The sequence below is a fragment of the Colletes gigas genome, unplaced genomic scaffold, assembly GCF_013123115.1.
Source record: "Colletes gigas isolate AHSC1104 unplaced genomic scaffold, ASM1312311v1 Colletes_gigas_Sc00016, whole genome shotgun sequence".
Classification (NCBI taxonomy): Eukaryota; Metazoa; Arthropoda; class Insecta; order Hymenoptera; family Colletidae; genus Colletes; species Colletes gigas.
This window is the reverse complement of record NW_025106645.1, coordinates 3,990,782-4,005,016: the sequence shown is the minus strand read 5'-3', so window position 1 is coordinate 4,005,016 and position 14,235 is coordinate 3,990,782. Positions and strand designations below refer to the sequence as shown.

General features: G+C 36.6%; 1 protein-coding gene across 1 annotated transcript; it reads right to left on the bottom strand.

Annotated features, from left to right (window-relative positions):
* Window positions 1-5,617: 5,617 nt before the first annotated feature.
* LOC122400155 (endoplasmic reticulum metallopeptidase 1-like) lies at window positions 5,618-14,004 on the bottom strand. Its single transcript, XM_043401449.1, has 14 exons — window positions 13,238-14,004; window positions 12,616-13,162; window positions 12,395-12,522; window positions 12,174-12,305; window positions 11,974-12,094; window positions 11,574-11,879; window positions 10,781-11,010; window positions 10,478-10,658; window positions 10,156-10,340; window positions 9,917-10,072; window positions 9,632-9,837; window positions 8,802-8,914; window positions 8,557-8,732; window positions 5,618-8,142 (listed from the first exon to the last, which is right to left on the bottom strand). Exons 1-14 carry the CDS (start codon window positions 13,238-13,240, stop codon window positions 7,978-7,980), a joined length of 2,649 nt encoding a protein of 882 aa, XP_043257384.1. The 5' UTR covers window positions 13,241-14,004; the 3' UTR covers window positions 5,618-7,977.
* Between the last annotated feature and the right edge of the window lie 231 nt (window positions 14,005-14,235).

Here is a 14,235-nt window from a genome sequence, read left to right as displayed (position 1 = left end):
TTACGTCCTGTAGAACAAGCTTTGCTATCGTAATTGCAAAGATTTAGTGGTTAAGAAACGAACGTTATACATATACACGGTGTGAAAAATTTGTTTTGCCGGATATTTTACTTACTAGGCGTATAAAACCCGTCGAGATATTTGATTTCGTCATAACTGTAAATATTACGCGAATAAAACACCTTGGTGTACATTATTTGAGGGCCATCGAGCAAAGACCGTCGTCGTTATTGTTTTAAACATATTACCAAACGAGGTTCGCGTCGATGTCCAGACGTTCGGCTGGCTGGATGTGACACAGCCGAATTTTGGAAAACATCAGCTATGCCGACATCTTGCCTTCGAGGCGTCCAGTTGGAACAATCCAAATTCTGAAAATAATTAATCGTAATGATAGCGATAATAATGGTGATCAAAAGTACGCAAGAAGAAGCCCGTTCACGAGAAATTGTTACTTGCAATTGACAATTTATCGATTGCCTTGAAATTACAACAAAATTAAATTTATTAAAACGGTAAAAAATAATTTGTTTAAAAATAACAATCCCTTTAACTTTTATAGAAATACAATTTTAAGTTTGTTTTCTTCCTGCGCTTTCATAGTAGACATTCTCGACCAAACAAGAATAAACAAAATTACCACTCTGATTTATAATAATAGTTTTTTTTTTCAAATAATGATAATGATAATTACTCACTTGATCTATCCAGTGTCGTTCGCGGCGATCGGCGAAGTTCTTCACAAGATAAATCGCTGATATCGATCGGTATCGATGATCGTACGATCGCGTTTGAATAATATCTCCGATAAGGGAGATCGAATACTCGAAATGCTCCAACGTCCTCGTCGGCGCCAACGAACGTCTCCGAGGGGACGAAGAGGACACAACAGCGGATAGAAAGTCGCGCGTGATCGACGCGTAAATTCGAGAGACACCTGCACGAGGCTGGAGGCTAGCCAAATAACTGATAGCGTGGGCGTCGCGGCATCGAAGACGTCGAGGAACGACGCCGGATGTGGAGAAGAGCAAAGCCTTAGCCACTCGAGAGGGGATGATGGCTCCCTTCTTGTTCCATTGGTCGGGGGGAAATACCCGACGGCGTTCACCGGTCCTTCCTCTTCTTGCTTTGCTTTCCGTTGTTTCCGATCCGCGTATTGCCCATTTTTAAAGCATTACCATCTTCCGGTACGATGCACGGTGGGCCAAACAGCGATTCCAGCGAATAAAAATTCAATTGTTCTTTAATCAAACATTAAAGTTTGTAAATAATTCTTAGGATCTCGTAAAGAGAATCACTGTTTGCCAAAATTACGAGATGACCATTGAACCGCACCTGATTGGGCAAAAATAGTTTTTAGCGACAAAAGGAAGTTGTGAAAAAGAAAAAAAGATTTGGTTTACCAATTTCCTACTGTAAAGCATGGCGAAGGTAGCGCAATGGTGGTTGTTTTTTCCGGACACATCCAAAACAGGTAGTAACAGCCAATTTTTGTTTAAAAAATGGTAAGATCCTACCCTTTAAAACGTGGCCAAAACGAACACCGGAACTCCGCCGAACTAATAATAGAATATAAATTACTTGTACATATTTACAATAAAAGCGGTACAAATTGTAGAATCATTTTCTAATTTTACTAATGTAATTTCAGGACTCGTACACGAGTGTGTATAAATTAAAACTGTTTAAAATCCGATCGCTGTGTGCAACGGCAACGTTCTCGGAATCTTCGAGAAGCAAGGCTACGCGCGCTCGCGCGCAAGAAGTTCCACGAGGAATCGCGCGACCGAGCTGCCGGAAGCGCGTCCGAAAAATTCGTGGCAAGTGTCCTAAGGTTGGACGAAAACTTACTCGCAGAGATGTAGAAAGCGTCCGAGGCGAGGAGTCTTGGGGCACGCTCGGTGGATCCCCCGTGGTCTCCGTGACTTCCGGTTCTCGGTAGCGCGCGCGTGTGCCCGACGGTGACCGGATATGGCGAAGAACCGACTGACCAAATCGCTCGGCAAGCCGCCGCTTCGTGTCGCGGTTTTTTCATGCAGATCACGCGTTCCCCTGTACCAAATACCAACCTCGGACCGGTGACATCATACTCTCGTCGTTGTACGCATACATGCTCGTACGTGCACGCAGGCAAACGTTGGACACGCTTTACCCGGCCCCGTCGTTGTTTTCTACGCCCGACCCTTTCCAGCGTTTCCACTGATCGATAGAACGGTTATCGATGACACCGTAACGAGTCGATTCTTCGGGTGTCCGCTCGAAGGTTTTGTTACCGATTCGATAGATTGACGCTTCGATGTGATTCGATTATACAAGCCGTAAGCTTGATTGAATAACACATCGAAAGAGATATTAACTATAAGCTATCGTTGATAACATTGGTCAACAATAACTATGGATCTAGTCTCTATCATGACCCTAATTGACATCCTGATCAGCAATTTTTATTTTATAAATATAGTATTTTTAGTGTCATGATTTTATAACCTATAACGGGTTAATTGGAACACTAATATCCAAACAATTTCATCAGTTTTAGTGTCATTGAACCTGCACATAAAAAGTTAGCGGAACTGTTTTATTTTAACATATAAAAATTAATTTGGCTGAGATCTTTTACTTCATCCTCCCTACTCACCAACTATAGCATCATACAATTACTACTTGTTTCGATATTTGCAAATTTATTTCATTGGAAAATAGTCTAAAGAGGTTAAGAATTGCATCGGTACGAATACTATCGATCTGCATATTGATAACGCCTCCGTGAACTGCAATCGATATTATCGACTGTCGTTCCCTCGTTGCTTGCAGGCTCATCCGTCTCGATCTTCGACTTCTTGACCCTCCGCGAGTTACAGAATCGATCGATAATTCTTACGCGAACTGTCCGCAAGTTTAGGTTAACCCAGGAAAGACCAAAGTTTATCGAGTTCGTACGATCGTGAATCTGCCCTGCGAAGGACAAATACAGGATCGAACCTGGGGAACGTAAAGAAGACGCGGAGATAGACGCAAAGGAAAAGGAAAAGCAAAATGCGAAGGATTAGTAGGCAGAACGACGAACGATCGCGGAGAAAGTCCTCGCAGTGTTTGGTGATCCGCGAGCTACCGTTTTCCTTCTGTTCTTCGACGACGCGTTCACGTGACAAGCCATCGCCGAAGGAAGGAGAGAAAAAAACCCATGGAGGAATAATCGATCGGTAAGCGAAACACGTACCGCGAGGATGCATATAGAAGACCGTGGAACGGCGTAGTACTTACACGAACGAAACGAAAGAAACGTTATGCATGAGCGCGCGTACCGTCCATCCGGTTCTGGATATTTTGGATGCCTAATTTCGTTCTGTTGTGAAAAATGGACCGACGGAAGCGCCTGTTACTCGCCAACGGTCAAATGTTTCTTTTGCAGCTAGTGGCTTCGAGGGTGAGTCATCTCGTAATAACGTTTTTATTACGCCGTTCGAAAGTGTACGTGTTCGATGGCCAATGAACTTTTCCTAAAAATGCTATCGTATGAAAGAAAGTCACGCTTGCCACCCTTCGAGCAAAGGGAAGAGGGGAACGAAAGGCGTAACGAAGCAGGAATCTCGCGAGAAGTAGGCCGTGCAAATGAGTTAGTCTGTCGAGCAATTCTGCAACGATAGGAGTCTGTGCTAATCGAAGAACAAACAGGTACAGTTCATCGCGAAGATTAGCCCAAAAGAATCTCAGGCCGCGACAATATTCGATATCGCGATACCGTAACCGTAAAACGTTATTCGAAAATATCTGTCGGAAGAAACTCGTGGACAGTGGAAGGAGGTAAAAAAAGAATTAACCTCAAATGTCGAATAATTTTCAGGGCTTTTAATTAGATAGGCATTTTTAAGGAATCGATCGATATCATCTTAAATGTTAGGACAAGGCTTTCTCGTAAATATAATTCATTAGGATTTCGTTGTATCTTGTTGCTATGTCAGGAGGAAGATTAATCATGACAAATAATTGATTGTTAATTGCCTTTTACGGGGCTTGCCATGCGAGCAGCGTTCGTTGCATCCTAAATATAGCGATCATTAAAAATAATAATTAACTTCAGTTGAGAGGCAGACGATAACGAGTCGCACCTGTCGGCCGCTCGGCCAACAAGCCATTTTACAGTCGATTCATAATTGCACGATACCTTAATTTACAAGACCCCGATACAATTAACGATGATTAGGTATGTTGAAACTGTCGCGCTAATACAAACCTTCGATACTCTGCTCGAACTGATTAGAAGATTAGACTCGAACCACTTTGTAAGAGTAGTGGTTTCTAAACTCTTTTCAAGTATATACTCTCAACTAATAACAACCAACATTATCACAGATGTAAAAAATATTGTTACCTTGTTCCTTTCGTCGAGGACTCGAACAACTAAATAGTCGACGAGGTCCAATCACTATCGATTCCCCAACGATCGCTGACATCCGTGATTTCCCGCCAATCAGTCCGATATCGCACAGTTCGACACTACATCGATCCGTTTACATCGAACCTTTATTGTCGACTATAATTTTTCAAACGGTAATCTCCATTACGGTAATTGTAAAAGCGCGACGCCTAATGAGACTAACACGAAAAATGGTATATTATTTCAGTTAGGCGCTCGAGACTTCTTATCTGGATATCAGCGCAGTGTATCGCTTATCGCGTAACCGTGACCGATATCTTCCTCGATCGCGTATTCGCGATTTATCGCTATGCGTTCCAAAATCGACACTCTTTTTTCTTTTTTTTCCTTTTTTTTTCTTTCGTTCGCGAACGACAAAACGTTCGAGGAACCGTACCTCGAACGTCGGGGGCCACGACCCGTTTGCAGATCAGTGTCACGACACGAAAGCCACGGGCTCGCTTTAACCAGGAAATCGGTCTCGTCTTACAGGATACCGGCGCGTCAATATTGACACATTTCTTACGAAACACGAGAGAAAGAGAGGGAACAATCGGATATTCGACCTATCCTTGATCGTTCGAAACCTGGATGTTAGTGCACCATCGAGTCCACAAAAGAATTTATCGTCCGCGACTGACGGACTCCAGAATTACACGAGAGTATTCGAACGCTTACATTTATAACGTTCAAGCGTTTGAAACAACATGATATACGTAACAACGGACAGGTCCTAAGATTACACAAGTAAAATTAGAAAATAATGTAACAATATACAGGGTGTTCGGCCACCCCTGAGATAAATTTTAATGGGAGATTCCAGAGGCCAAAATAAGACGAAAATCAAGAATATTAATTTCTTGGCTGAGGCCTTATTAAACAGTTATTAAAAAATTAAATTAAAAAATTTCAAATCGTTCTGGAAAAATTATTTTCGGTTGCGGGGGTCAATTACAATCATTTTTGGTCATTAGACATACCCTCGAAATCCTACCCATTTTCTAGAAAAAAATTCGAGGTGTGAAATTTTTCGATGGAAAAAAAAAAAAATTTCAAATCGATCTGGAAAAATTATTTTCGATTGCGGGGGGTCAATTACAATAATTTTTGGTGAATAGACCTAACCCCGAAATCCTACCCACTTTCTAGAAAAAAATTCAGTACGGGCGGAACTTTAAACGTTAATAACTTTTTAACGAAACCTCCATCGACAAATTAATATTTTTGATTTTCGTCTTATTTTGGCCTCTAGAATCTCCTATTAAAATTTTTCCCAGGGGTGGCTGAGTACCATGTATATCATTTTTACAACAGATTTGTTGTACGCAGGTACTGGAAGTGGCCCACAAAAGTATTTGAACTCTGACAAAAGCAGTTTAGAGTATCGAAAACTGGGTACCTTTACCTTATATTTTTTTAAAATGGTCACGGTTCGATAATTCTTCTATTTTTTTTTTTGCAATGTGTGTCATACTGATTCCATTCGGTAATAGAACTCGATTATTTACGTAATCGACAGCGCTTCGGAAACAGGAAATTGATTCGATCGATCAATGAACAGCAGCAAACGATTACAGCGACTAATACATATAGTATAACTATACATATAGTATAATTTTAGTTAACAGGAGGTGTGATCATCGTGAAAGAAAAAAATCAATTCTCAACTTTTTTTATTGATCATTCCTATTAACCTTTACTCGTTTTATAACAATCACTAAATAAGAATAACATACAAGCAGGAACATGTAGGTAACTGAATAAACTAGTAAAAATAAAAACTTGGGAACAACAAAATTATCGAGATACCATTATTAATTTTCACGACGCGACTTAATAACGGTAAATCAGTTAAAATCGTCGTCTCAAGTAACAGAGATCTATGTTTATAAATTAAAATAACATAACATTTTAATCATTATAAATCCGTCTCCGTGCGTGTATAATTAAAATACCATAAACGAAGATCGTACAATAGAAAAAATTAATTCATATTTAGACGCTTAACATTGTGCAACATTATTAAGTAGAATCGCAATAACATTTGTGCAATGAAAGTTGCGTACTTAGCATGTTTGGCAATACACATTGAACACGTAGTAGTTTTTTTTAAAAGAAGTCAGTCAACAAAGAATCGTACTTACAAGTAAATCGCAAAGGATCAAACGTAGGAATGAAGAATTCAACATCGGTAACTGATCAAATTTGTAGCGAAATATGAATTCGGGTCTACCAAATTTGGTAAATTATTTGTTATTATGCTCTATTAATACTTTGGACTTACTTGTGGTTACATAATTGGCTATCGATATTGGCAAAACTTTCTTAGAATTAGATTTAAACGTGTAGCGTTTCGATAAATACTTGAATTAAATTACATTTTCTTCGAAATTGTATTTTAATTAGAAACATCTTAATTCGGTAGACTGCCCGTTATCGATGCACCAAGAGAATTAAAACGTATAACGTTAGTTACTAAATTGTAGTAATTATTGCATACATTCATTAACATCATTAAATAAACAACCATAAAGAACGATAAAACATAAATAAAGTTCAGTCTCCTAAACAACAACAGATATAAACTAAAATGACTCAAACAAATCGTATCGCTTGTATAAATGCTAACAATTAAAGCTATTCTTTCATTATAAAATTGTCGTTTTACATATCGTAAACAAAGAGATAATGTACAACTATGTAACAGAATAAATAAAGGAAATGAACGAACGAAATTCGTAAAAAAAATATGTGTATGCAATAACCAGACAATTCTATTGCGATGTTAAAATTATTATGCTCGGTAATTTATACTAAAATTAATAATTAATACGATATTAAACAATCGTTACAATTATTTTAATACGTTTGTGAAGCAGACTGTTGCATTTGTGCTTTGAAACTTTTGTTTGTTGTATTACTGTTCTTTACATCGGTTTGTAAAATTTTGAATGATTATTTAAAATTGTACTTCCTAATACGAAGATAACAAGATAAAAAGACAACCGTCGTACGGCGATAGATATCGAACCTATGAATTTTTATAATCCTCTAGTTCGCTATTACAGATTAATTGGTCTGTAACAATATTTTCTCTAGCGTTTAAAAATTAAACGTAGCGGTAATTATTCTAAGGCATAGAGTTGATATGCTCCATCATACTGAATCTCTACAAATAGATTAACTGTAATTAGTGAAATCTCAACTGTATAAGATAAATGTTACTCCAAGTACTCTTGCACCTTTCGCGTTGAAAGCAACGTCTTACTACTCCAAAAATGTTATCTATACCAATACTGTACTAGTAAAAAATTTATATAAATAGAATGACAAACATCTCATTCTTCAATACTCATTTAACGTTGATCGATGTATCTTATTGTATTGCAGTTGCAAGAAATTAGCGTATAATCTGCGTTTACCCTAAGTCTTAAGCTTATAGATTGCAATGTTATTTTTGCATGGCTCCGAAACGTATCAAGTAATACGCTCCGTACAGCGCAGTTTTCGTTAGGCCCCACTGACTATTTCAATCTAGAATAATCGTTCGATATCGCATATTAAAATTGCCAAGAAGTATACGTCGCAGTCCACGATGTGACTACCGTCCAAGATGGAAATTGAGACAAAAAACGTTTAAATCTTAGAGATTTTTTGTGTTCACCGTGCAGAAAATGACCGCCCAATGCTACTGATAGGCACGGAGTCTTTTGCATAGTCGTCACCTATTTAAGTAGAAAAATATATATACATTACATATATACATTATACTGGGTGTTCGGCCATTCATGGGAAAAATTTTAATGGGGGATTCTAGAGGCCAAAATAAGACGAAAATCAAGAATACTAATTTGTTGATGGAGGCTTGGTTAAAAACTTATTAATATTTAAAGTTCCGTCTGTACTGAATTTTTTTCTCGAAAATGCGCAGGATTTCGGGGGTATGTCTACTCACCAAAAATGATTGTAATTGACCCCCGCAAATGAAAATAATTTTTCCAGAACGATTTGAATTTTTTGAATTTAATTGTTAATAACTTTTAACAATTATAACAGAATCTCCCATTAAAATTTTTCCGAGGGATGACCAAACACCCTGTATACAAAATATAATTAATTGTTTTCTTCGTTACACTTACATTCAGTTCCAGAGAAAACGTATACGGAGCACAGTAAGATGCGCAGGAATAATAAACGAAGTATGTTTCTCTATCGTTCCATTTAGGTCCTTGTAATGCTTTACCTTCTAAAATAGACCATCTTTGTAAATAAACCCCTTTGTACGGTGACAAAATTATACTGATGTGATCGGGTCCTGTGTAAAAAAATTTTAATGCAATTTTCAATCATCGTTTAAGAATACACGTGCTCGTCACAAATTTACCTGTAACATTGAACGTGAAGCTGACAATGTTTTGCCTTATTGATTTTGAAATAAGGTCGAGCTTCGTTGGAGTAGAGATAAGTGGCGCAGGGCCTGGAATCCAACTTGTTTTCCTGTTGGAAATATTTTTTAAATTATTAGAAAATAAAACTTTTATCATTAAATGACATTAGACGTAACTCAATTCTGGTTACGATTAATATTACGTTAATATTAGGTCGTCCAATATGTTCGTGCCGAGTTTTCTACTGCAACTTGAAGTAATATTTTAAACATATGATGGAATTTTATGAAAAATAGTAAACCTCTTCTCGTTGAACAACTCCTTCCCCTTCTTTTGGCAAAGCCATTGTATCGTCGCTCCAAAACTTGCTGGATATTTTATTCAAATTTAGTTTAACGCTTTTCATTAAAACGTTGCCATTTTCAAATTGTTTATCCACTAATAAGCCTGGAGATTGTTATATTTTATATCTTATAAGATTCGGTTTTATTATATGCTAACAGAAATATTTACGCAACCAGGCTCTACCACGATTAAAAGAATTTTGTTCCATAAGCTAGTGTGAATTCCAAACTTCGAACTTTGACACAATATCTATTTGTTTCAAATTTCTATGAATTGTTGATGTCACTATGTTTGAAATTTCAGAAATCACCTCAACTGACAAATTTTCTTTGTTTTTTATTAGATTACAAATTTTATCCTCATCAATTTCAGAATATTGAACGGCACGAACTTATGGGACGACCTAATATTTTGATATTAAAGATATTTTAATTAAATTTTGTTTCAGTTTTTAAAACATTTTAATACTGACTGTGCTCACCATAAAAAGGTCGTAACTGGCATAAAGTATGGTAAGCCACAATACAGCTCTTGTTCGCAATCTTTGACTGTTGGCGTTGCAGCACCTATTTCAGGTACCATAGCTTCCACACTATGTGGACTATTCATATCTAAATCTGCTATCCAATATCCAGTTCCAGAATACCGTAAGTTGCCATTAACATCGTAATATTGTCTTTGTGTGTGCTACAAATTAAACATTAATATTATGGAATACTTTGTATTTTGTAAAAGATAATTGTATTTAATTTCTAATATCGATTACCGCGATCATGAAACGTTCCGGCGCCAACGATGTCAAATCGCCACTGTACGGAAAACCGAGCGGTGTTAAAATTAACACGGCTATAGTTATTAAGAATATCCCGAGTAATACACTTAGAACTCGTTCGGCATTTTTAATTAGAAGCACAACTGGTAACTAAAAAGAAACGTATACTACAAAAATATACACGACAATTCTCCTTTGTGTGTTCTTTTTTCACGGTAACTTCCATAGCTTACCGTGAAACTAAGAAGCAGGCAAAATATTATCGATAACGTATTAGCCATGACAACTTCCGAATTTATACTACTACCAGATCGTCCCATTATAGGAATGAAAAGATACAACGCTCCGATTACTAGATAAAACGACAGCATATAGGGTAAAAACATCGTAATTAAATAATAGAAGAGCCATTTCCAGCCTGAAAGCAAAAATGAATTAGAAATATTAGTACACTAAGGAGATATTCCGATCCAGAAGTTTAAAAAGATCGATTTGTTTTTAATCCTTTTTCAAATCTTACGGTTTCTTTTTAAATATGATAAATAGTAATTGTACCTCTCCATTTATTAAAGAAATTGTATCGAAGTAAATTTCCAAGCGTAGGAAATACGACCCAATGTAACGGGATAAAACCAGATCGTATTTCAAATAGAACACAACAGAATAGAATCGACATCCATATCGTGGAATATGCATCACAGTATATTTGATATAAAATCCATGTAGACTTAACTTCCTGCAAAGTATCGATATGGAATTCAATAAATAATGTTGTAATATAGTTTGGTCAACTTCCTACCATATGGAGTTGCCACCAATATTTGAATTGTTCGTTGAATAAATTAAAATACTACTCGCCTTCCTCTGACGCGATCCCATGAACAAGAAGAACATCATCGACACAAAAATGGTTGGGCATACGTAAAGGAAAAACAACCATGCCGGTCTTGCGTACCAACTCATAACTTTTCCGAGCTTGGTAAGGACAAGAGCAATCAGCGTGCACGAAATTATACATACCAGCCACGAAACAGTTATTGCTCCAAGACACAGTAATAAATGCTTTAAGTATATTGACCTTTTTACATCTAAATTAGAGATTCGTAAAATTTAACTTTTATTACAATTATATACAGGGTGTTCGGCCATCCCTGGGGAAAACTTTAATGGGAGATTCTAGAGGCCAAAATAAGAAGAAAATCTAGAATATCAATTTCTTGTCTGCTTCATTAAAAAGTTATTAGAAAATTAAATTAAAAAATTTCAAATCATTCTAAAAAAATTATTTTTGGTTGCGGGGGTTAATTACAATCATTTTTTGTCATTAAACATACTCTCAAAATCCTACCCACTTTCGAGAAAAAAATTCTTTACTGAAAATATACCGTGTGGCCAGAAATGTATCCCCCAAATTTCATGTGTATGTTTAAAAAATCATAACTTTCGGACGGAGTAAAGGATTTTAATGATTTAAAATGCAAACAATAGTAAGGTTCTACAGGCGGAACTTTAAATGTTAATAACTTTTTAACGAAGCCTCCCATTAAAATTTTTCCCAGGGGTGGCCCAACACTCTGTATAACACTGTTCGTACGTAAGAAAGTTTCAATAAATATCATATGTAAATGAGTTATTAATAGCGCATACATACCTTTCCGAGCACTATGTGTGTTCAGATATATAGAATATACACCAGAAATTATGCTAACGATATTAATTGTACTTGCCACGTACTGTGGCCATCTAATAACAAATGTGCCTAAGAAATCAAAGAATACAAGATTCCCTGCATTCTCTTGAATCGCCACTTCGGATAAATAATTATCTAACACTATTCCTTGCAATAAAGCAAGGATATTGTCCCCGGTTCTTTGTAAAGATCCTAACGGTATTTGATCGATATTATCAAATTTCGTATGGTATACGTAACCATTGGTTGCCCAAGCAAAGTCGAGACCTGTAATTTAAAAGAAAAGAATACAGTTATAAACGAATTTTTCAATTATACGGAGAAGCAGTTGATTGAACCAAGTAAGATATTGATGGAGTACCAGAAACATTTCCAAAATCTCTGAATATTCGAAAATCGGTGTCACCAGGTACAATACCACTTTCAAATATTTCTTGAGCTAGCGACGATGCATAGGGATAGGGAACAAACTTGGAATATACCTATAAAAAAAAAAGGCAACATAGAATGGCACAAATGGTAAAATTATCTAATGAAGAGAAACAGATAATTAAATATTACCTGAAGCATCCAAGAACTATCAGGTCCAGCCTGAAATAATAATTCACGGCCGCCTGCGCCACAAGCTTCTAAGTTTATAAAAGCGCGGACTTCCTTGGCCCAAGGATGTTGAGTAATAAAGCCATGGGAAGCCTATAAAATGCAATTACAGACTGTGCACTTAAAAGAATACAGTAAATCATTGTTCCTTATTCATTTCTGCACGTTTAACATAATGATACCTGTAATAAATTTTCTTCGGCGCCGTTAAACAAAAATATAACACTATGCTTCAACAATTTTGAACTATGAGCAATCACGCGTATAATTTCTAACATCACAGCACAACCTGCTCCATCATCCGACCCACCTATAACGAAAAGTCATTATAACAAATTTGTTTATGTAAACGACATTTAGATTGAGAAGTATCGATGCGATGCAAATGACATTCGATCCTTACCAGGACTATCAGGAAAAGTATCGAAATGACAATTCAATAGCAAACTGTTCTGTGTGGGCCTGTGTGGACTGATCTTAACAATAACATTTTGAACGTTTTTATAAACATTTGTCATTCCGTCAAGAAACTTTAAGGGAAACGCTCCACTGTGTTTAGTCACATTGATCTGAATCTTGTGATTCTCATTGGCCTCCTTAACTATATTATTAATGATGCTTGTTAAATATTTAATGGCCAACACTTCATTCTCGTAACTTCCAACGATTCGTGGACCAATGGATGTAAGATTCACAAGATGATTGTGCGCTCTTTCTGCTATAAACCTTCCTTGATACAGCCCCTCTTTGCTTATCGTCAGTGGTTCAGGTAACTTTTTTTCAAACGCAATTATGGCAAGGGATATGAAAAGGAAAAATGTGAACAGGAAAAGTAAGTGTTGCGTTTCGTTTGGCAGTGTGTCTTTCTTTTTAGCAGAAGTTTTGTCCTCGTATAGTATATCGCTGGAGGATCTTTTTGTAACATGTTGACGTAATCTAACTCCATCTCTCTGAAAGTAAATTATTCGATTTGTAAAAAACAGAAAGAACCAGTAGAAATCATAATAATCAAAAGAGAATGTTACCATTGTCCAAGTTGGAAGATAAAAGGCACTTCAATAAATAATGAAACGTTTAGATTAGGATTAAGCGAAAGACAAGTTGCTTAATTTTGTTCTGTACATCGAGACGTGGACAGTTAAATATACACTTTGTAATAACGAAATTTCCGATGTTCAGTTTCTTGCACGAATCGAACAAAACAACACGCTGTTTTTTTAATTGTCTTCCGAAAGCATTTATGGTCAAAGCTAATACTTGTGTTCCTTGAAGAAATTAAGGTAACGGCGGATCGTTTTGGTAACGATTTCACATGGAATAATAGTTTGATGAATGCAATATTCAAACGAGAACGATACGTCCACCTTTCGTTATTCTTTTTACTTAATAGTCACGATAATTCACCAAACTATGGTCGTGTTTTCGTTTACATAATTTCACGTTGTACTTGTGTGTCACGCTGATCAAATATGTGCATCATATTTTTTTTTAATAAAGATTCGTGTAGATGTTCATTCACCTGATGCTAGATAACGCGAACTTTGAGACCCCCGTACGATTTGAATATAGCCTTTGGAGGGGAGTTAGTAGAAACAAGCTATTTATTGCGATAAGATTGCGGGCTAGAGGATCATTAAAAAATGTAATCAAAATGACCGAAAAATATCAGGATATTCCAGCTCCATGAATGAAAAGTGCTATATTGCGATCATGTGCGCATTTACACTATCAATATTATCGTCGTATATCTTCGGAAAACAACGCAACGTTATGTCACCGACGCGATATAGGTTCTATACTTGGTCAGCGGTTATATCACAAACGTGGGTGATCGGTCGATTAGTTTCTGCCGAAGATATTTAATTATTAATGACATAAATTCCATTGCCCCCAAAGAACAATACGAACGAAAGTGAAATTCGTAACGAATAAAAACATTAGCCACTTTGCTTTGTCAGGCAAATGAAAATTTCCATTCGATGCGTTAAAGAATTTATTTATAATTGTTATATTCCATTGCTAA